Here is a 25,299-nt window from a genome sequence, read left to right as displayed (position 1 = left end):
CTCTGGTCGATATTGCCTTATAGTGGTGGATTCGTGCTCCAAACGATTATTTTTAGAACCTATAAAGATTTTAAATAGCAAGACTATAATTGATAAACTGTACAAATTGATGTGCAGATTCGGATTCCCACATTGCTTATCGAGGGATAACCACAGCGTATTTGTGTCAAAAGTTTTTAAGGATTTCTTATATAGCCAGGGTATTAGGGACATAAGAATTAGTCCTTATCACAGTGCCTCAAATAATTCGGAAAGGTACTGGCGTTTGGTGAAGGATGCCCTGAAAATATATTTCCATGATAAGCAAACTCGTTGGGATGAAGGACTATCGGAATTGGAATTTTCCATAAATTGTGCAGAACATGAGGAATTAAAATGTTCGCCGATGGAATTAACATTAGCTTATAATGTTTGTGATCCATTGGATATTAAATGGAAAATAGAGGAACTTTTACGTAAGCGTGATCCCAATATTTTGGCCAATGCCATGAGTAACATGGCGAAGGCTTGGAGAAGGCGTAAGCAAATATTCGACCAGCGTAGAATTCCTGTCACCTATGAAGTTGGAGATAAAATACTTATTAAATCCCAGTATAAATCTTCTCTAGCCGAAAAGCTTAACAAATCATTGATGTATCGCTGGGAGGGACCATTTCAGATCTTGCGCTTTTTGAACGCAAATAGCATTCAAGTAAAATCTCTAAGCAATGAGAATGACGTTCGTAAGACTCATGTTGCTCTAACAAAACCTTACAGGGAGAGACGAGAACAATATGTAAATAATTGTACAGTAAACAAATAAAAGGCAAAGAAAAAAATCAATCCATGGTTTAAGGTTGCATTTAAAGTTAAATTTATATTTTGCTATAAATCATTTTTTTTAAACCGAACTATCGTCACTCTAGTTATTCTGAAATTTCAATTTATTAATATATATGTATGTATGAAAATGAACAAGTTTTAATTTTTATGTTTGTATCTTTTATATGTGAATGTTAATATATGTTTGTTGTTTCCTGGTATTGTAGCTCGTCCGTAAATGTATGTTTAATATTGTGATCGGTTGGACTTCACTTCTCTATGTAAACTTGCTGTATGGAAGAATAGATCTGCCGGACGGAGTCTATTCCCGCATAGGTATCACAAAAAGAATTGTCAAACTGTAAGTGTTACTACTGTTATTATTTATTTTAGAAAAAAAATCCCATTTGTAAAGAATGGTTAAATTTAAATTATTTTTGCATCCACACTTTCAATACAAGAGATTGTAAACTTATAAATTATTTTGGATATGGACTACAGACTTCAGACCAGCTAATCATGGTGTTAAATCGGGTGAATGAGAAGGATGAGTGATGGTGAATGTTTTATTTGGGGGATTTTTTTATTTTTAGTTTAGTTTTGTTTAGTTGGTATGAATCCTGAGCGGAAGGTTATTAGTAGAGAGACTTAGACTAACTTACACCTGGACAAGTTTTCAAAATAATTTATAATTCAAAATAAAAATAATTAGCATTATTTTTATTTTTCCTGGCTAGGACGAGTGTGTAACATGACACTCTGTTAGTTACAAAAAAAAACTTGTAAGATATTATATAAATTCATTCTATTTCGAACCTTCGATAACCTTGTTTCGTTTGTCAAATTTTGAATATAGCGCCTCTAGTGGCGATTGTTGATACTTCACCCAGCACTTGAGTTATGCTCATCAGATGTGTGCTGGAAATGTACTCGGTAAAATCTTGAAATAGTAAGCTCTATTTGTCGAAAATTAGTAAATTATTCTATTAGAGTTGTGTGTATATTACAAGTGAATTCACTTGGACATTCCAAAGTGTGGATTGTTATTTACTTAATAATCTGGTGAGTTGTATAATAATTTTCTTAAATTTAAATCAAATTCATATATGTTCTAATGGAAACTAATCTGTTTGATTAAATGGGATATAGACAATTGTGTGTTTACCATACTTATAACTTCCTGTATTCGATATATGTATATACGTATATTTGAAAACTCGATACAATTTTCCAAATCTTTTTGGTTGTCGAAGAACACGATTAAGTTGAGATTTGCTGGGACTCATATTAATTTCACTTGCATTTGATTTAATGTGTCCAATCAGTACCAGCGAGTTTAATGACTTGTAAAGAAATTTGTAATGTCGATTGATTTTGTTATAAAGAAGAGCTTCCTAAATCATTGACTTATTACTTAACGAAACAAATATTAAAATCCTTGACCTATTTATGGATTTGCGATTGTCCTAATTTTTGGGAAGGTTATATGGTATTTATATTTAAGCTGAACATATGGAGGTGCTTAGGATTTGTAGTAACTATTCTTAATTTGAAAATATATATATATATATATATATATATATATATATATTGTTTCTCAAATGTGGCGGGACTTCACCGGTGGGAGACCCGTACCGAGTAACGAGCTCCTATCTAAATAGGAACGTTACAACGGTTACATTAAGGATAAACTATGTAAGAAACTTACCTTTTAGTAACAATCTTCTTTCCGTTGATAAATTCAGTGGAAATAGAGGTGCTAATAGAGGTGCCATTAGAGGCAATACGAAGGTCTCCTCCATTTGAGCCAGTAACACTAATGTTTGAACCAGCTCCACCGCCAGACGCGATACGGAGGCCTCCTCCATTTGTGCCGATAACACTAATCTTTGATCCAGCTCCACCGCCAGAGGTGATATGAAGGTCTCCTCCAATTGACCCAGTAACGCTTATGTTCGATCCAGATCCACCGCCAGAGTCAATAATAAGACCTCCTCCATTTGTGCCGGTTACACTAATATTTGATCCAGCTCCACCGCCAGATGCAATACGAAAGCCTCCTCCATTTGAGCCAGTAACACTAATCTTTGATCCAGCTCCACCGCCAGACGCAATACGAAAGCCTCCTCCATTTGAGCCAGTAACACTAATCTTTGATCCAGCTCCACCGCCAGACGCAATACGAAAGCCTCCTCCATTTGAGCCAGTAACACTAATCTTTGATCCAGCTCCACCGCCAGACGCAATACGAAAGCTTCCTCCATTTGTGCCGATAACTCTAATATTTGATTCAGCTTCACCGCCAGACGCTATACGAAAGCCTCCTCCATTTGTGCCGATAACACTAATTTTTGATCCAGCTCCACCGCCAGAGGTGATACGAAGGTCTCCTCCAATTGAGCCAGTAACGCTAATGCTTGATCCAGATCCACCACCAGAGGCAATACGAAGACCTCCATTTGTGCCAGTAACACTAATTTTTGATCCAGCTCCACCGCCAGAGTTGATGCAAAGATTTCCTACTTGAATTGCAGTTCCATTTGCACTATTTGAGGAGGTACAAATATTTTCTCCCTTTGTGCTGATTGAAGAGATATTAACTGATGTTCCTCCGGGTCTGGAAGCACTAAAATGAGGTACTTTGCTGCCAGTATTTCTGTTAGCTTGTCGCTCATTGCTTTGGCCATCCATTTCTGAAAGGAAAATAAAGCATTATTAGGTTATAAGAAGGAAGCAAGGCATAATTCTGAAGTACAAATATTTTTAAATACGAAAATATTAGCAGACACAACGATGGAGTAACCAGAAAATATGGACAGTCGTTTGGCAAAGGTATTAGATAGGATGCATCTTCAAGAAAAATCCTGGAATTCCCATCTTTTAAGGTGTTTTCATGATGAATCTCTCTAAAAAGCATTAAAGAGAAGAAGTATGTAAGTATACCTCTTTCTTGACGAATATTCATCCGGAACCGTAAATATATAAAAGATGTTCGATAACTCCATGGATATTACAATGACAACACAAAACAAGAGAAAGATGTTCTAAAAGCTAACGAACAGTGTTCTAAGAATTCTTCAGGGAAAAAATAAATTTCCCTTTCATGAACTTGAAGATGTTCTTTTTCTATCCATGCGCACGTAAACGTAGATACAATTCTAATTCATGGCTCATTTAATATCAGTGTGGCCAGTACCAATACTATATTCGTCTCCAACTCCAAGATGTTCCTAATCCAATATTCTTCCTTCAAGAAACGTAACTCTTTTATACTCCACGTACGAACAATGGTGTTTCTCTCTTATTCATCAAAGATAATATATATCGGAAGCAAGCGCTGATAGATCTCTCATTATCTTTGTCATGCAAAAACAATTCGTTCGACATAATTCGAATGATCTTCCAAAAAATTTCTTCTGGTCAAATGTGCAATGTGGACGGCATCCTCATGGCTGAAAACGAATGCGCCATAATACAGTTCAAGGAAACATAATATTTGTAAATTGAATTTTCAAATAATTGTTGTAACAATTTTCCATCTTATTACCATTTCTTGTTCCACATGTATGCAAAACATAATCAGCAGAAAGGTCATATCCTGGGTTTCAATGAAGATAGTCTAAACAATCTTTACAAAATTCATCACCTGCAGCATTGTGAATACTGATGTCTGCAACTTCTAAAAAATTAAAAATTCTTGGTGGAGTTTATTATAACGTGTTGTTTTATAGTAAAAATGTCTCCTTGAAAGACACTGATCTTCTCGTTGATTGGTGTATTGATATCAAACGTCAGTTTGTATCTCGCATCATTTTATCCTATTTCGCGCAAGTAGGAAGTTTTCTGCAACTAAAACTTGCCGAATACTAAGAGAAAGGATTTCCACGTAAACGACTATCAATTTAGAAGAAAGATTGAAAAGAACATCCCAGCGTCGCTCTTGTTTGTTGCCTTCTCTCGTTTTTCTTTCCGCAATACATTGTTGGTAGGAATTTCTTCTTAACTAAGTCTTCGATGTCTCCTTGTTTTTCTTCTTTCTTACGTTTTCTTTCCATTTCTAGTACTTTTTAAGACATTGTACGGTGATGAATTTGAATTTTTCGAGGTGACGAAATACGAATTTTGTTTATCAACGTGCTGTATTATTCCTGGACCAATATATCGTCTGGTAAAAGCTCTTGTGCACTTTTTTCATAATGTTATCTAAAATCCAAACTTTGTCTCCAATTTTAAAAGCTCGTTTAGTATGACGTTTATCGTAAAATTTAGTTTGTCAATCGTGTCTGAGAAACCATTATCATGAGGTTTCTCGCGAATTTCCTGAAGTCGCAATCGTTCGGAGTTTTCTTCAAATTAACATGAGGTCTCTGAAACAGCTCCGGGAAGCATTCTAGCTCGAAAACCATGAAGTAATTAAAACGGACAGTATTCAGAGGAAAGATTGGCCGTCAAATTGTGTGCCAGAATAACTGATGGCAGACATTTAGTTCATATGTTTTTATCGAAAAGTTTAGATTTCAAACGTTATTGGATTTACCTTGTTCCCTAAATAAAATACCATCCTTATTAAACTAAGAATATTGACTTTAATCTTCGAATTTCTCCCTCTTCCTCCTTCCAGCTATGCAAAAATATTGCTATAAAAAGAATCCTTCATTTAATCTTCTCCCAAAGACGGTACTTTGTCACAAATAGGGGTACATCGTTGTATATCGACGGAAAATACACGCAGATGTTAATTCTTTTCTTTATAAACAATGTCTCTGAGTGAACGAGTAAATCTTTGAGTGAACGAGTAAGAAGAGTGCCCCTTATATAAGGTAATTTTGTGTTACGATACGCACACCCGCGAAATGTATTCTATGTGACTGTAAATATGCATTAGTGAAATAGCAGCTCCCTACGAGAACGTTAACCCGTGCCGACTTGATGACAAACTCATGAAATGACGTTTTCCCACTATAATTTAGAATGTCTAACCGTGATAACGGAGGAACTAAAAGAGACAGGGAAACGAAACTTTGCACGAGGCAACTAGGGAAAGGAGGACACCTGCCAGTGTATTGACGAACATCACCGGATGAACAATGTTGCCAACTCAAGAGAAACTTGTTTTTTTTTGTAAATCGAATTACCTAAATTGGATATGATGATTGGAAACAACAACGAACATAAAGACTAAACAGATGGTAAACGAAGACCAGTGTTGCAAACTTTTCGAGAAATAACATGAAATATTTGTTAAATATAAACGCCGTTGACGCACGCAGCATTGCCATCTTTTACAAAACATACTTCTGAGCTTTAACAAGATACCGAATATCTTGTTCAATACGAGACATCGATCTCACATAACCACAGTACTGCTCCTCATGTTCTACCGCCTTGCATTACAGATTATAAATAATACTGCACTAGTAACCTTTTCCGAGTTATTGTACCTTTTCCAAACTCAATTTTTCTCCTCTATTGATTGCAACACTCTTCAATGGACACTTCTAGACTTGGAGTCAGCGTAAACAGTTATTGTAAATATTTAATTTAAGGTGGACAAAACGTTAGTATGTCACTCCCTATGTGCGTCAACGGCGTGTGCATTTAACACATGTTTCGCGTTATTGCTCCAAAAGTTTGCAACATTGGTTTGCGTTTACCATATCCTTCGTCTTTATTATCAGTGTTGCTCCGAATGATGATATCGAATTTAGGTAGTTCGATTTTAAAAAACACAACTTTCTCTTGAGTTGGCAACACTATTCATCCGGTGATGTTCGTCAATGCACTGGCAGGTGTACTCCTTTCCCTAGTTGCTTCGTGCAAAGTTTCGTTTCCCTGTCTCTTTTAGTTCCTCCGTTATCACGGTTAGATATTCTAAATTATAGTGGGAAAACGTCATTTCATGAGTTTGTCATCAAGTCGGCACGGGTTAACGTTCTCGTAAGAAGTTGCTATTTCACTAATGCATATTTACAGTCACATAGAATACATTTCGCGGGTGTGCATATCGTAACACAAAATTACCTTATATAAGGGACACTCTAATATATATATATATATATATATATGGGGTATAATAACTTGGGTAAAGATGTCCCACTGAGTGAAGACGACGCCCCTGCTCGAATTGCTCAAGGACTGTGACTCGTGGTCACAGCACTTACCATGCGCGTGAAAGGCTACACAGTCTTGAGTAAATATATGTGGAAGTTGCATCGGAGAAAGAAGCTGCTTTTGTTCAGGCCTGTTCACAAAGCTAAGTTACTCTTATTTCAGTGTCTATAATTTTAGAAAATGAAATGAAATGAAATTTTTGAGTTTTACGTCCCACGGTTATGCCGGTTAGGCTAAAGGAGACGGTGATAATGAGAGATGAGTGAAATGGGGGAATGAAGAAAGTGGGAGGAAACGGGAGAACCCCGAGAAAACCCACGCACACGGTGTTTGTCCACCACAAAGTTCACTTGGCGGGAGCAGGGTTTGAACCCGGGACCCCAAGCACTCTATAATTTTAGAGAGTGAAACGTAGTAATACCCTTGACGGTAGTTAAATAGAAGTACATGAATAAAACATAATTGCTTCAGAAATTCAGTTTTTTACAAACGTTAATATGCTTCGTGGTGTTCCGGCGTCCATGAGCATGTCACGTGATCGACTGGGACGTCCTTGCTTCAAAATTGGGAAAGTTGCCCCAGTGAAATCGTAGAAAAATGCCCCTCTTTGCAAGGATTTGTACGTTCGTTATGTTTTAATCAATGTTTGGTTTGAATATCAAACACTAATTGTTCTGTAATAACCTGTAATAAATTATTAACTCAGAAGCAAACGGTAAATTCCCGTTTGTAGCAAGAATTTGGTCTCCTGGCTGGGTTGCTGCATTCAATGTTGTAATATTCCATTTATAAACTTTCTTTTCGCTCCTTACGTGATCAATATTGGACTGAATGAATTTCACATAATGTATATGACAGTAGTTGGTTAGCAAGCTGAATCAAAAGAATGTGCATGGGTTGAGTTTTAAGCCATTTGTGCGAGCTGAATATGTATGAGGGGTGTTCAAAATACTAAAAAAATGTATCCTTGTTTAACGGATCCTGCGACACACTTGATTTGTCACAACTTCCTTTATCTGGTTTAATTATTTTGAAAACGTAAATCTCTGGGTGAATCAAATATGCCTTCATCGCAAAATAAAGAGTATTTCCACTAACCTATCAGATATCATCATAGGTGTACCAGTGTTGTAGCCAGCAAGTTGTTATAAGGGAAGGCATTATTTTTACAAAGGGCAGGTTTTGACATATTAAAAGAAAGCCGTCCTCCCCTCTGGTCTACTGGCTAATACGTGTCCCTTTGGTACACAAAGTCCCGGGTTCGATTCATGGTGTGAACGCCTTGGAAAATTTGAACGATTACGGTGGTTTGGATTTAAACTGTGGGTTCACTGCATGTCACTGCATTAATTGTGGTTGCAAGAATCCAAATTTGAAAACATTGAACAAATGACAATAACATGTAAGGTCCACAATTACTTTTTCTCTTTTATTTTTATCCATTGTGTACAAACGGATTTAGGAAATATACACGCAGAATATTTGTCATTTTGTTCAAAATTGTCTTTATAATTAGATAGATAGATAGTAGAAATTAAAGTTAGTAATGTTAGTAGTATAAAAGCATAATTGCCTGCTTCTATGATATTTAGGAACATATTTCAAAAACTTGTGAAACTGGGGCATCTTACCCCACATGCATGCCGAAGATGTCCCACTGAAAGGTTGTTGTAAATGGTTTATTTTAAGTTCTTAAATTTACTGAAATAAGATGGTCTTTCGAGATATTACAAACAAGACATCAGTCTTTTAATTGATCATAAATTCAACAAGTTCACCTCAATTGGAGGAGTGGAAAATGGGAAATAATGAAAAAGTGGGGCATATTTGCCCAAGTTATCCAATTATTATGTAAGAATATAGCTTGGCTACTTAATTTGTCTAGATCTTTTAATATTGGTCTTTATCTCCTATTAAAGGCAGACACTAACTTTATGGTACTATATTGAGTTACTGTTCACATTTGTTATCCCCTTCATTACATGTGGTTGCGACCTGTGATGCTTATTTGTTACAGGGAATTAACCGCGGCTATATGAGACGCTTCTTTTCAGTAGCGAGGCTATATGAGACGGGACTTATTGTTCAATGTGGAATCTGAGCCTGGTTTGTGTCCAAGGCAAATATCTCCATTGAGAATCAAACCAAGGACTACATGCGTTAGGCGCTGAGCAATATAGGAGTATACATGCTTATTATCAGTGGCGGCGTAAGGGCGGGGCGAGCGGTGCCCTCGCCCCGGGCTCCATTTTCTGGGGCCCCCGGTGGTAGGTAAAAAATAATTACAAAGGAACTTTGTTAGCATGAGTTGTAAAAGGGCTGTCAAGGTTTATTATCCACACCTTCCCTAAAAGGAAACGCAATTAATTGTCAATCAATATTACACCAAATGACGGATGAAACAACAGAAATATCTGTCTAATAAAGCTAACCAGTGCCGGATTTCCGTATAAACTATACAAGCTATAAGCTTCAGGCCTCACTCTCTTGGAGACCCGAAAGAAATTTAAAGAAAAAAAACTGAATGTAGATTAAAAATAAATAAAATAAAAGTTTCATTATCTTGGAGGCTTCCAAAGAAGTTTAAAGGAAAAAGTTCTGAATATAGGTGAAAAATAAAAAAAAGTAAACGTTTCACTTTCTTGGGACCCCAAGAAAATCAAAGAAAAAAGTTGAATGTAGGTGAAAAATAAATAAAATAAAAGTTTTACTCTCTTGGGGCCCCAAAGAAATTTAAAGGAAAAAATGTATGTGGATTAAAATATGAATAAAATCAGTAGCGTACGCAGGAATTTATTTCGGGAGGGGTCCAACCTCAATATCAGGGTATTTTATATTGAATTCCTAAACTTGTCCCTAAAATTAGGCTAAATTTACACAAAAGTTGGAATTTCGAGGCAGGTCCGGACCCCTAGGACCCACCCCCTGCGCATGTCCCTGAATAAAATAAAAGTTTCACTTTGTTCAATAACCTCAGACAAATTTAAAGGAAAAAGCTGTGTAGATTAAAATATAATAAAAGAAAGTCAAAGTATATTGTGTAGTTTACATTCTGAGGTCTTATGATGCAAATAATGGGGCCCCATCTGCTAGCCTGCTTCCTAAAACATCACTGTTTATTTATTTACTTACATATTAGTTCGGAAAGAAGGAATGAACGTAATGCTTTATTAAGGTACTAGCATTCTGTTGCTAACTGAAAGCTCTTTGGTGCAGACGCTATAGTCTCAGATTCACTTGTTTTTCTTCTTTCTTTTTCTTTTGTCCTTTACAAGTCGAATTTTCAGCGAGTGAAACTCTTTTGATTAGCTGGTTTCCCCATTTCTGCTCTTGCTTTTTGGCGTATGAATTTTCATTTCAGCCCGCAAATTTAGAGTGAAGAAAATGTTCAATAAGGAAACAAGTGTTCAAATATTCAAAATACTTCAGCATTATATTTAATTCAATTCCTGATTGTTCTCATGTGGAACAGTTGTCACAAATCATTCGATTTGTTGACATACAACGTGATTCTGTTCAAGTTTGGGAAGCATTTATTGATTTTATCTCTGTCAAAGGAAAGAATGCTGAGAGTATTTCTGCTGACTGAAGTAACTACAACGTGATAGGCTTGATATTAAGATTGCAGAGGCCAATCTTGTGATAAAATCAGCCTATAATGACCGGGCAATATTCTGGAGTTCAAACTTTGATACGGAATATAAGTCCTTTAGCCATTTTCGTTCCTTGTAACAATAATTCATTGAACCTTTTGGCTTACATGTTGCGCACGTTAACGTTTTGGCGAACACTTTATTTGGAGCAATGGAACGTTTTTGGTATTCTTCTCTAGATCTACTCACCGATGGAATGTGCTGCAAAATCACGCAAAGATTGGTCTGAAACGTAAAACTGACACTAGATGGAGTTCAAAAGCAGAAGCTTTGAAGGCATTTTCTTGTCAATTGGATGAAGTAATTGATCTGTTGGAAGATCTGCGTGATACTTCGACTGAAACACTTGATCTAGAGGAGATGCTGGTCTTCTTCTTGCAAGCATTCAGTCATTTAACTTCATCGCTTTACTATATTTCTGGTCTGCAGATATCTCATATATTGATCGGATCCAAAAATGCCTTCAATCTCAGGATATGAGTTTCAATCAAACTCTTATTCAGTTACAGAGCCTGGTTGACACCATTGATACCTGGAGACTTGAGCTGGGCAAGGAAATCATATCTGCGGCTGAAGGAAGTTGCAGGGCATGGAACATAACTGTGGATACACACAGGAGAAATAAATGCATGCCTGGAGAAGCAAAGAATGAACCCCTGACTGCACAGGCCAAAGTGAAGCACTCTATCAACGAAATTCTAGACGAGATGAGACAACAAATGTATGATCATTTTACTCAGATGGATGACCTCAACGACAGATTTGGATTCTTGTGTTCTATGGCCAACGTTGTGCAGCAGCTAGATGATGAGAGCGAGGAAAGGCTAAAAACATGTTGCTCTGATTTGGCTTTGTTCTATCCGAATGACCTGGATGGCTTAGAATTATTTCAGGATTGTAAGGATATAATTCGTTTACTAAGGTGTGCTCAGAAAGCTAAAGAACAACTTGACTTTTCCCCACAAGGCATCCTGAAATATGCCGGTGCTGTGTCATCAGTTATAGCTCAGAATACGCAATAAATAGATGCAACCAAATGGGGATGGAACTGATGCACAACACGGTACTTAACTGTAAAATTGTGGTTGAATTTAAATAAAATTCAAATGTTTTTAATTTAGAAAATGACTAGTTGGGGAAAAGGGTGAGAGAAAGAGAAAGGTTGTAATTAAAGAATAGGAATGAGCACTAGCCTGACATATCCAACGAAGCTGGTGTCGTCCTGGTCATCTGGAATGATGAATATCTGGAGAAGTCTGGATTAGCTGGTGACAGTCAACATCTGAGTCTTAATCCTTTTGGTCTGCAAGGGGCGTCGATAAGCGTCTTACGATAATGTCCTTCTACATCTTCATTCTACTACTCTGATGACAAACTTGAAGGTGTCTGCGGCGATGAACCGTCAGAATGGTACTCTTTGACTTGTGGAGTCGGTGGTTCTCCAATGGTGGGATCCGCTTCTCTCCGATGATCCTGCACCTCTCTTGATCGCGTGTCGAATACCCCTTGTTGTTCTGTTCCTCCTAGTTTTGTCCAACTCAAGAATGATGACTTAATCGGGAAGTATCAGGCTGTGCTCGAAGGTATGCGGAAAGGAAAGAAGGAAGCTAGTCGAAGTTTATTTAACAAATATGCATTTACAACAGGTGTCTGAGAATGTACACTTCTAGTCAAAGTTTTCTTCAATAAGTTTCCAAAAGTTCATGCTTCTTTATATCCAATACATAGTCACTTCATTTCCAATAGACAGATACTTCACACCCCCTCCTCGAAATCAAAATACACGAAAATTTTAATTTTCCGTAGTAGAAAAAGAAAAAATAAAAATATTGAAGAAAGTCCAAAAAAAAAAAAATTGTTCGTTAAAGGTAAGAGAGTTCTTTGTGTAACATATTGTTTGTTTTGAATTAATCCTTGACCACAAACTGCAAAATGCTGAGTGTGCGTTCCTAAGACAGTTCATATAGTTTACTAGGTAACCTGAAGATATGACGACAGCGTCTCTGGGAAAATGGAAAATAAGAAAAAGAAAAATAAACATTAGTGCTTGCATAATATCATTGTGAGTGACATGTGTTAGTTTGGAGTTCCGTTAAGTGCTCAGGGAGGGGAAATGAAAGGTAGGAATAATACTAAATTTAATTATCACTAACACAGATTATCAAAACTTAGATGCGTATAATAAAAAATCATAATCAAATAAATAAATATTTCATAATCCAATGTAGACCTCTATATATATATATATGTTCCTCTAATGCAGAAAAAAAATAACTTCAATATCAAACGTGACTAATACGCGAAAAGAAAAAAAAACGGTGTAATACTATCTAGCTAACCAAAGATAGTAAAGTTAAACTGCACAAGAAGGGTACTGATTTCAGTTTGAGAAAAATGAGCTTTAAGTTATTTAAGCTTAAAGCGTCCGTAGACTGGAAAAGAATTCCAAGATATGGTTATAGCCCCATATACTGGCTGTAATCAAACTATATGAAATCAGCACGAGAGAACTATTCACCACATATAACCTACAACCCTAACTAACATATAAATTCTTCTTATCTTCATCTTCTTTCTTCTTGAATCTTGTCCTCTTCTGGCATCGAATGCTGAACATCAATCATGGCATCGAATCTTAGACATCTGAAGGGATGGAGCATGGTTCTTGCGATCTTGATTTCAATCTTCTTACATCTTCTTAATATATCCATCGAAATATCTATCCATATACGTGTCGTTGATTTTCTTCATTCTTCACATACTCACATTTGAAAAAAAATAAAAGTAAGAAACTTCTGTAGTGATACGCTGTCCAACCAAATGAAATGGTACAATTCTTGAAGATACTAACATGTTCCAAAATTCGAAGTATTCCAAGTTTCAAAGTGTTCTAAGTTTTCGAAGTTTACCACCGGTGGATTTGGATGCACAAATCAAAACCAAGATAAACTAACTTCTAAGCGTGGCCAGTGCTAAAAGAAAGTTCATCATCCATCTACAAGGTGTTCCTATGCACAATCTAATCTTCAAGAAAAGTAATCCACATACAAGTTACGTACGGACAGACGGACTAACAGATTCTTCATCAATGGGAAAATATATGGGGAGTAATCGCTGATAAATGTCCCAATTCTCTCTATCATAAACACAAAATACGACACGGTTTACGTCATCAAGATGTTCCTCTAAAAATATTCTTGTTGTAGCCAAGGCAATTTTGGCAGCTTCTAACTTCGGAAATTTAAATGCTCCAGTTGAAATATTAGGTAATACAATTGTAGATAGGTCATTCTCCAACATCACTTTAAAACAATTTTTGTACGTCTCTCGTAAAATCTTCTTGTCTGAATTCCGTGGTCCACATGTCATAATCACATAATTAGCTGGTAGACGATAACCATTGGCAATTTTCGCTTCTCCTGGCTTCAATGATGATATGGTCAAACATTCTTCTAAAAATTCAGATCCAGCTGCGTCTTGAATGGCTTTGTCTGCACCACCTAAAGGAGTTAAGGTTTCATTCGTTGGATTTACTAAGGCATCTGCTTTTATGTCCACTATGTTACCTTTATAAATACTAATCTTCTGATTGATGTCAGTATTACAAGCAAATTTCGGTTTTTCTTCTGTAGAATTCTTCCCTATAGTTGCCCACGTTGGTAGATTTTCGGCAATTACAACATCCTTAATATGAAGAGAAGGGATGAAAACTTCTTCTTCCAAACATTGTTTCCTGGGGTTGAAAATCTCTTCAGTTGGTGGTCCTTGATGGTCTTCGCGACTCGTCTTCTTCTTTTTCATCGTATGGTCTTCCGTGCAGACGTTGATAGGCATCTCTTCATCAGAGTCTTCAAGGTGGTCTTCCTCTTCCGGGTTTTCCTTCTCATAAAACTTCTTCAATCTCTGAACTGCTATGCTGTCTATCTTGTATGATCCTCGGGCGGTCTTATACTTAACAAAATACGAATTTGGATTTTCCACACGTTCAATTATGCCTGGACCAATAAACTTTCCGCTGAATGCTTTGGCGTGACCTTTCTTTCTTGTGGTGTCTAAAATCCAAACTTTTTCTCCTTCTTTAAAAGCAGGTTTCGTGTGTCTCTTGTCAAAAAATTTTGTCGCCGTTTTATGACGTTTGTAAAGATTTTCTTGCGCTTTATCTCTAATCTCTTGTAATTGCTGTAAACGAACGGCATTTTCTTCGTATTGACACGGGGTATTTAAAATTGCCTGATGAAGTAACCTAGGTTTGAAGCCAAAAAGACATTCAAATGGTGAAATTTGAGACGATAAATTCTTGGTGACGTTAAGCGAAAAAACTATGGGCTGTAATAAGTCAATCCATTCTCCTAAATCTTTGTCACATAAAGCTGATTTCAATCGTTGTTCTATGTTCCTAATACTAACTTCACAAACACCATTACTATAATGCCCATGTACATTTACAAAACGCATGTTAGCACCAATCATAGCACATAATTCTTTAAATAGTCCACTAGTGAATGCACTGCCTTTGTCTAAGACAATTTCATAGAAAATTCCAAACTTTAAAATTACTTTGTGATAAAGAAATGAAGCCAAAGTACTTGCTGTAACATCAGGAAGGGAATCTGCAATTATGTATCTAGTACAACTGTCTACTACAACTATCATATATTTGTGATTTAACATATTATTGGGGGAATAATTCCCAGCTACATCTATGTGGATGCGATAGAAGGGGGGTACGGAGGGATAAGTAAGCAATGTGCCATATGGAGAACCAATTTTTGATTTCGATACTTGACATATCGTACATTCTTTACATTTCTGATATATATATTTCTTCATGTTGGGAAAATACACTGTTTTTACTAACATATCATAGGTTTTAGAATAGCCAGAATGAGATGATCCCAATGCTGACGTGTGACAAGCATTAAAAACTTTATAACGCAAAGAAGTATGAACTGCAACCAAAAATCTTATACCTTGAGAAGTTTTCTGCTTTCTATACAAAATTCCATCCTTAATAGTAAAATATAATGCTTGGCGTTCTATTTTAGGATTTCTATTTTCTTTCTGTTCCAACCAAGAAAAAATATCTTTAAAAAACGGATCTTTACGCTGTTCTGTTGCCAGATTTGATTCATTTAAAATTGAAAATGAATTTGTGGTCTGAGTATACAAAATTTTCGGATCTTCTTGATTCTTTTTCTCGTCTTCCAAATCTCTAGGGGGGTTAGAAAAACGTGAAATGGCGTCTGCCTCTACGTTACTGGAGCCACTGATATGTGAAATAGTAAAATTGTACGATTCGATTTCACTCAACCATCTAGAAATCTTACTTACATTCTTTGTTTGCTTCAAATAAATTAAACTATGACAATCTGTCTTCAAATAAAAATGACGCCCCAAAAGAAAATACCTAAATGAACGTAATGAGTACAATAATGCTAGTAATTCAAGCTGATATGGGTGTAATTTTTTCTCGCTAGGAGACGTTGCACGACTACAATAACTAATAGGAACTAGATTTGTGTCGTCAGGTGAATTTTGTGGTTGTTTGATTAGTCCAGAAAGAGCGAGTTTGCTGGCATCAAAATAGAGATACAGAGGATAATCAGGCTTGTATCTCATGAGACAAGGTGCTGAAATGATGGCTTGTTTAATATTATTGAATGCTGTCTCCTGTGCGTCCTTCCAACGAAAAGGAGCGTCTTTTTTCAACAAAGAAAGTAACGCTTCTGCTAATTGACTAAAATTAGGTAAATACGAACGAACGAAAGAAGCCAATCCTAAAAAACTTTTAACTTGTTTCTTTGTTTTGGGACGTTGATAGTTGGAAATTGAGTTAATTATTCGTTTCGAAATAGACAAACCATCTTTACTAACAGTGTGACCTAAAACATCTAATGAAAAATATCCCAATTTTGTTTTTTCTGGGGAAAGCTTTAAACCAATTTCTTTTATTCTTTGAAGCAACATACGAGTTAACTGCAAAATTTCATCAAAACTATCACTAGACCAAAAATAATCGTCAACATAAGCAAATATTTTATCTTGTGGAAGACCTTCTAAGGTGAGTTTCACTAATCTGTTCATACCGCTAGTAGATGTCTTGACACCCTGGGGCAAAAAATTAAAATGGTACGATCCCACGCCCGGAATCGAAAAAGCTGTAATAGGTTTAGATTCTTCAGTGAGCGGAATATTAAAGAACGCTCCAAAAACGTCGCTAGAACATAAATATTTGCGTCCTGCCAAATTAGTCAAAATATCCTGGATAGGAGGAACCGGATAGCTGTCAGTAACCACTTTCCGGTTAATATAACGGGCGTCTTGCACAAATCTATACTGTCCATTCTTCTTTTTAACAAGCATTACTGGAGAATTGTACGGACTAATACTAGGTTCAATGATCTTACTTTTCAATAAAATATCTACTTGTTTTTTGATCTCATCCCGTAGATGAAATGGTATCGAAAATTGGGGTCGATTTACTGGGATATTGTCTACTAATTCAATTTTATGCTTATATCCTTTAGCACAACCATAATCAAATTCATTCCAAGAAAAACTAGAATAAAATTCCTCTACTAAATCATATAATTGCTGCTGTTGATGTGGCAACAATTCAGGGTTAACATTTACTCTATATTTATCATAACCTTCAGGAAAAGATTTCGTATCTGCTGCATTAACTTGATGAACCTTATTATTAGTGCTATTTTGTTTCTTGAAGTTGGTATCACTGATAACATGTTCGGCAGAACCCAACACAACATCTTTTTTTAAGTAAAGTTTACTTTTGGTAGGATTAATCACAGATATTACCGGATGAATTTCGTCTACAACTGATTTACGCACAAAAATTTCTGCCTGCGTATCTATTAACTCATTGGGAACTAATAAATTGCGAGTTCCTGCAAGATCATTTACTTTTTTTAATGTAACTTGAACACTTGAATTTGGAGGCAAAACAACAGAGCGAGCCACTAAAAATTGAGGTTTATATAATTTTGCTATATGGTTAGATATTTCTTCAAAAGAAACGTATGGCGGCAATTCAATTCTTGGAGGAATACCAAATTTAACAAAACTAAAAGAATTCTTATTGTGATCAACCATTGCAAGATGACTTTTCAAAAAATCTTGGCCAATTATGCTATTATACGGAAAATTATTATACACTCGAAAAGGATGCGTAAAATACTGTCCTCCTAATTTAAATTTCACTAAAGCGATTTGATCACTTCCTTGAGAATTTCCAGTGATACCACGAATAAAAGTCGTTCCTTTGAGTATTTTATGCTTATTGCTTAAACTATTACCAGAAATTAAGCTAACAGTACTGCCTGAATCCAATAGAAATAAATGCGGCTTATTATCAATATATGCTTTAACATGAGGCAAATCAGCTTCATATTGAATAGGAACATAATATCGCTTACTATTTCTAACATTATTACACATATTATTGTCTACTTTATTCCTATTATTCGATTTAACATTCTCATTTACATTGCCTGCATTGACGGAAACAGGAGGCAACGAGTAAAAGGATGCGTTGGATGCATGAATGGGATTTCTTCGCTCCAAACGCGAATGCTCATAAGATTGTATACACACAGATTTTCCTTTGTGTGCGTGAGAGACTTTTGCGAGCGCTGTTCTTTGCACAAGATCTTGTAACTGGACTTTGATACCGTCCAACTGAGCTATCAATGTATTTTTTTCTTCAGGCTGACTTACAATTTCATTTTCGTTCTGAATATTAACATCTAAAGTATTTTCTTTTTGCTGTATAGCATTCTTACTAACAGGATGTATATTGTATTCGTTTGTTATTGCCAAGGACTTCGATTGCTGACTACGCATGCTGACAAGAAAATTAACTCTTTCCTCTAGACCTAAGGACTTTGCTAACTCAATAACAGTCTTATACGATTTTCTTACAACTACAGAATAAAATGAAGGCAATAACCCATCGATTATCAAGTTAATTTGTTCGGTCACTGGCATCTTCGGATCGTACTCAAGTATTAATTTCCATTTATGAAAAATGTAATCTAGGACAGATTCAGAATCTAACTGTTCTCTATTTCTCATTTCTTGCTCTAAAACTTGCGAAACTATATTATCTTCATAAGCCTCTATTAATTTCTTCTTAATTTGAACATACATGAGATTATCATATTCTGCGGTCGATTGTAAAGCTAACAGATAAGCACGAGCCCCGTTTTCTAAACAATACGGCAACAAATGACGTTTCTGTACATCACGTAGGTTATGAAGGACAGAAAAATCCTCAAAGTGACTAAAAAATGATTGAACTGACTCGTTCAATTTGCCGGAAAATTTGGGGGGTTCTACTAAACGATCTATAGCAGAAGACATAACACTAGTATTCTCCATTATATCTATTTTCAAAATCACACTTGAGAGAAATATCTTATACTACTATATATATATATATCCAACACCAAAATGTAAGTAACACTTCCTATATACTAACACAAAGAAAAACAAAATATAATAACTTAGCAAAATTTTCTCTTCTCACCCACTTATCATTCGATTAAGAAACAGAAAAAAAAAATTACTCTAACAGAGCAAATGAATAAAGTAGCGAGGGTGGGCGGGTGGGTTAAAAATAACTCTACTTAATTTCTGACGACAAACTAAAATTACACAGTACAAATTACTCAAAATTTGGGATCTTAAAGCATCTACCGAATATTTAGAATCTTAATTTATCGAAATTTTAGGATCGTAACAAAGGCGTAAGCCTCACAACATCTCCACCATGTGCCGGTGCTGTGTCATCAGTTATAGCTCAGAATACGCAATAAATAGATGCAACCAAATGGGGATGGAACTGATGCACAACACGGTACTTAACTGTAAAATTGTGGTTGAATTTAAATAAAATTCAAATGTTTTTAATTTAGAAAATGACTAGTTGGGGAAAAGGGTGAGAGAAAGAGAAAGGTTGTAATTAAAGAATAGGAATGAGCACTAGCCTGACATATCCAACGAAGCTGGTGTCGTCCTGGTCATCTGGAATGATGAATATCTGGAGAAGTCTGGATTAGCTGGTGACAGTCAACATCTGAGTCTTAATCCTTTTGGTCTGCAAGGGGCGTCGATAAGCGTCTTACGATAATGTCCTTCTACATCTTCATTCTACTACTCTGATGACAAACTTGAAGGTGTCTGCGGCGATGAACCGTCAGAATGGTACTCTTTGACTTGTGGAGTCGGTGGTTCTCCAATGGTGGGATCCGCTTCTCTCCGATGATCCTGCACCTCTCTTGATCGCGTGTCGAATACCCCTTGTTGTTCTGTTCCTCCTAGTTTTGTCCAACTCAAGAATGATGACTTAATCGGGAAGTATCAGGCTGTGCTCGAAGGTATGCGGAAAGGAAAGAAGGAAGCTAGTCGAAGTTTATTTAACAAATATGCATTTACAACAGGTGTCTGAGAATGTACACTTCTAGTCAAAGTTTTCTTCAATAAGTTTCCAAAAGTTCATGCTTCTTTATATCCAATACATAGTCACTTCATTTCCAATAGACAGATACTTCACAGTATCTTCAATGGAGCTTGAAATTTACTAAAGTTTGCCAACCGCTCTTCAGATTTTGATACCACTGCACGTATCTGTCGCATCGTGTGAAAGGTCTTTCAGCAAAATGAAATTGATAAAATCATACTTGGGTTCCACAATGGGTCAAGAAATATTCACGAATCTGGACATTCTTTCTATCGAAAGTGAACTAGCATCCACTTAAGATTTTGATAATGTAGTTGAGACTTTCGCTGCTACGAAAGCAAGGAAGGTATCATTCTGAGTGTTGGTGGAACACAGGCTAATATGGAAGTGGAACTACTGTCGAAAGTAGTTTCATGTTTCAAGTAAAGGCAATAAAAATACAAAAGTACTAAAAGAGTAATAAAAAGCCGTTAAGACCTGTCAATTGACTGGTGATAGCTGGTAATGAAAAGTGGGATGGTATAACCCGTAGTAGAATTCTGTGCTTACATATTTAATCTATAATATATCCCCAACTAGCATATATTACCCGCTTCGCTGGGTTGAAATGAAAATTTAAATGCACAACTCCATATCTCATGTGTTTAATACCCGTGAAATATGCTTGCAGTAAATGTTAACATTATATCGCCTGTCATTTATGTTAACCCGCCGAGTGACACGGTCATGCGGGTTGCATATAAATACGTTTATTTTTACCTATGATGAACTAACAAAGGATTTGTACGTTATGGACACTTGAATGGTCAATTATCTCAAGACACTGGTAATTAAAAATTAAAGTGATATGATAAAAACAATCTAGGGTCCAAATCCTAATAACCCCCCAAAAATGAAAGAAATTGGTTCAGCCGTATTAGCGTGATGAGGGAACAAAGGATTTGTACGTTCTCTTTTATATATATAGATTATTCAATACATTCAGGATTTTTTGTTATATTCTAATACTATGTTAGTAAGAGGTAATGGAAATAGTCATAAGTGACAGAATATAAACATGACTAAATTATTAAATACAAAATAATATAATCATAAAACAAGTGTGAAATCTGGAAACAATAGTAAAATAGACAAGCAGGAAAGAAATATTCTAGTGCTTAACTATTCATTGATACTTCGGCAAAAGTAGTGGGACTAAATAGATCGTACATTATCACTGGAGAAACCAAGTGAAAGATAAATGAAGAAGACACGCAGGAGAGAAATCTATTCTAGCCATTATTTATTGATAGTTCGGTAAAAAAAAAAAAAAAAAAGTTTTTAAGTATTGTGTATGATCACTAGAGAGGAACCTAATGTTAAAGTGAATGGGGCTAATTGTAGAAGAAAAATCTAATCAAATAAAACCCATGTAGCGCAAATTCAGACAGGGAGAAACTATGAATAAACTGACTCATATGAGAAATTGCACAGGAGAAACACCAAAGGCGAGAACCGAACAAAGACTTCTAGAAAACATAGAGCTTACATTTAGAAATCGCATCGGTTATATTATTATTTGCAATTTTTGCAATATCAGCTCATTGTTGCATTTTGTAGGTAAATTTGTTTCTAAATGTATTATTAGGAGCATTACTTCCACTATTCCGTCTAATTACAGTACGCGTTGATACTAGGATGGTATAAGTGTGGGATAAATTCTGGATTATATTATTGATATTATATTATGGATATAATTATTGATTGTTAAGTTTTGTTTGTTCTTAAGATTGTTATTTCTGTCGTGGTTGTAGTTTCCGTTACACTTCTATCCTTGATCCATTTTCTATTGTGTCCTTTGTTTAAAAATGAATAAAAAAAAGAAAACAATATGCAATGATAGTCCTGATCCAGTTTTAGTTTTAGACACCAGCCTGAAGGCGGTTCTAAGTATTAAAAAATTAGGGATGCTGAATGTCACCCCATTTGTTTAATATATATATAAGATTAAAATGATCTAAACACACATACCAACGGAAAAGGGGGAGGAGTAAACAGAAAAATGATTATGTAAATGAATGTCAAAAATAGAAGTGTATAAATCACGATTGTTCGAAAAGGGGCCCCGATCTACTTCACTGGCCCCGGGCACCAGTTTGCCTCACGCCGCCACTGCTTGTTATTACTGTATGTCAGTTCTAAACAGACAGATTGTTCTGGTAGATTGTAATCTTTAATGTAATGTATTACTCTCTGAATATATGTGACACATGGATTGAATACACTGAATATTATCACAATTTCAGCAATGGAAATCTTCCATGAGTTTAAAATTCCATGTCATGTCCAATTCACACTACGATAAATTTTGTAATTCGTAGCTAGACCGGCCAGTGTTTAATTTATCTCTCAAAGTGACACTTCGTAGCTATTAAAGGTTGTAACGTATTCTCAAATCTTTATCTGAACATTGCATCATTCAAAACGTTATCTCATGACTTCTAACATTTAAATGTTCTAAAATGCATAACATTTAACTTTTAATATTAAAATAACGGGTGTCCCACTGGAAAGTAGTCCCGAAAGGAGCCACAGCATTGCATAAATATTTTACCGGAATATTTTGAGAGAAATTATTATTCCATGAGAAAGATGAGGCGACAACACTGTACTCCGAAGCCTTCCGGGAAGGGAGGCAATAGGCAAGTTCCGAGAGTCGTTGTTGTTGGCGCGCTCGTGTTTTTAGTAAAGTGCGCTAAGTGACACTGTGATATTCTTGTTTGTTTTCACCTCGTAGTGATTATATATCCCTATTCCGTTCAAGAGAGCATGTTTGTTATAAGCATCTGCTGTCAAATCACGGGGAACATAAGCCTTGAAATCCAGACAGACACCTGATGTTCTAGCACCCACACTCACAAACTTGCAACGTCGTATTCCAATGTGTTTACTAGCTGGGGAGAACATTTCCAGCAACTCTTCTGATTTCATTTTATTTATCACAGATACAAGTATGTCATGTACAAGTTTTATTTCATCCCCCTATTTTTCTTACACAACAATTTATAGGACTACCTTGAAGTGCGACATCCTGTATAACATCATGACTGATTAAGTTCTAATCCTTCCTGATCATCTCCTGATTATTATCTTGTGATAGTTTATACTTAATTTCAAAGCTCAGTTTGTAAACTAGTGGGTTTCCTTGTGATTCTCTCGTTTTCTTCCAATTTCATTATTCCATCATTTAACTTATTATTATCATCATCCTTTTCCTCAACCTTAGAGCACAATTGTTTGACATTAATGTGGTAAAAAAGTTTCTATAATGCAATATTACTAACTTAATTAGGTAGATTCGAACGATTGCAACAAGTTTTAGATCCATATTTTAAACACCAGTTAGTGGAATTTCCACAAATTATTGGTATAGTAGCCTCGGTCTAAAGACAACCATTTGCTCACAAAGGGAAGCCGCCACCGTGTGTGATTTTTTTCATACTGTCCTGTTTGGTTTCTCTCTCCCCTGAAAACTAACTGATAGGCAATAAACTGAACCCAAACTGTTGTCTAATCTTTGTCAATGATCCTTTTTCTTTCCTTCTTTCCCTTAAAAAACAGCTCGGAGCAAGTGGCTGTCTTTAGACCGAGGCTACTATAGAAGATTTATACTGTATAAGCTTATTAGATATCCTATATGTATGCTGCTGTGTCATCATGGGAGTCAAAGTGGAACAAAACGAGCCCTGCGAGACTTCTAACTCGTTCCTCCTCCTCCTCCTCCTACTACTACTACTACTTATTAGCTACTTAGGATATGTAGAAATATACTGCTGTATTATTATGGGGATCAAGGTGGAACAAAACGAGCCCTGAGGGGCTTCTAACCCATTCGTACTCCTTCTACTGCTACTGCTACTACTACTACTTCTTAACTACTTCGGATATGTATGCTGCTGTATTATCATACTGCATACTACATACAAAACAAGCCCTGCGGGGCTTCTAACCCGTTCCTACTACTATTACTACTACTTTTACTATCTAACCTGTTCCTACTACTACTACTACTTTTACTACTACCACTACTACTACTACTTATTAACTAACTTAGGATATTATCCTGCTGTATTTTCATGGCGGTCAAGGTGGAACCAAACGAGCCCTCCGGGGCTTCAAACCCTTTCCTACTACTAATACTTACATTATGGATCCGTATAGTAAAACTGCATGCACTTTTTTATCAATAAAGTTCTGTGCGCAAAGTGGACTAAATACCACGTCACATTACGTCACGCTCGGATGGTGCAACTTGAATGTAAATTTAACTTCACCCTTTGGGAAGACATGATATTTAATCGGCCACATTGTTTTAGTCATTAATGAATAGTGTGTACTTTGCAACACTTAACAGTTCCAAGATACTAATTCTGCGCAGTAGTACTATATTGATGTATACGGGTGTGGAAAAGAGCAAAAGAAGAGTGAAAATAATAAATATTAGTGATTAATAGTGAATAGTGAAGGCCAGAAATGAAATTGTAGATAAGATATATGAAAGTAAGAGCAGATAAGTTGTAATATAACGTTGAAAACAGATTTATGTGGGTTTTACCTGGGGACGCCATCTGCGGCAGTTTAGCCATACTTATTTCATTATATTTACATACCAGCAAAAACTTGATCACCAAATTCACTGCCAAAGCACTCGCTGAAAACGTCGTATGGATCTCGGAATCCGCCAAAGCACTCCAAGTCCTCATCATGGCGGCCGTCGCAATATCTTGGCTTTCCGCCACTCGCTAAATCTTTCATATTCTGATCATATACTTTGCGTTTCTCATCTGAAAGAACACACACAGTTCCGAAACAAATGCAGTATTCACAATAATTATCCAACACAACAATTCAACAATATTATATAGATATGATTACAATTGTAATCATGTTGAAAAGAAAGGAAAACATCACATTACATAAAAACAGAATATGTAAAATGTGATGTAAATCAGTAAAGAACGTGTAAAGTGATTTTTACACATTATCACTTCAATTCCATTTAAAATGAAAGTCGTGGCTAACACTAACTTTAGTATGAAAATGTTGATGACGAACTATGACAGAATAATTGAGGCCTATTCCGGAAGAAGAGCACATAGACCTTTGTGCCCTTTTTGCGGATTTATTTAAAACGAACCGCTATGTTATACTGTAGGTGGTGTGAAAATTTCACCTCGATATCTTTATTTTTGGCAGACTGGCAATATTGTTTTCGTA

The 25,299-nt window shown here is 36.0% G+C and overlaps 1 protein-coding gene across 1 annotated transcript in view; it reads right to left on the bottom strand.

Annotated features, from left to right (window-relative positions):
* Window positions 1-25,299, bottom strand: part of LOC145671363 (uncharacterized) — a 67,290-nt gene that overhangs the window by 19,552 nt on the left and 22,439 nt on the right. The window contains exons 4-5 of the mRNA XM_081740425.1: window positions 24,693-24,866; window positions 2,510-3,494 (exon numbers count right to left, since the gene is read on the bottom strand). Of these exons, the coding sequence (XP_081596551.1) occupies window positions 2,510-3,494; window positions 24,693-24,866 (1,159 nt within the window). The remainder of the gene's footprint in view (window positions 1-2,509; window positions 3,495-24,692; window positions 24,867-25,299) is intronic.

Source organism: Thermobia domestica, chromosome 15 (genome assembly GCF_964235325.1).
Source record: "Thermobia domestica chromosome 15, izTheDome1.hap1.1, whole genome shotgun sequence".
Classification (NCBI taxonomy): Eukaryota; Metazoa; Arthropoda; class Insecta; order Zygentoma; family Lepismatidae; genus Thermobia; species Thermobia domestica.
The sequence above is the reverse complement of the archived record's forward strand: the minus strand, read 5'-3'. Positions and strand labels throughout refer to the sequence as shown.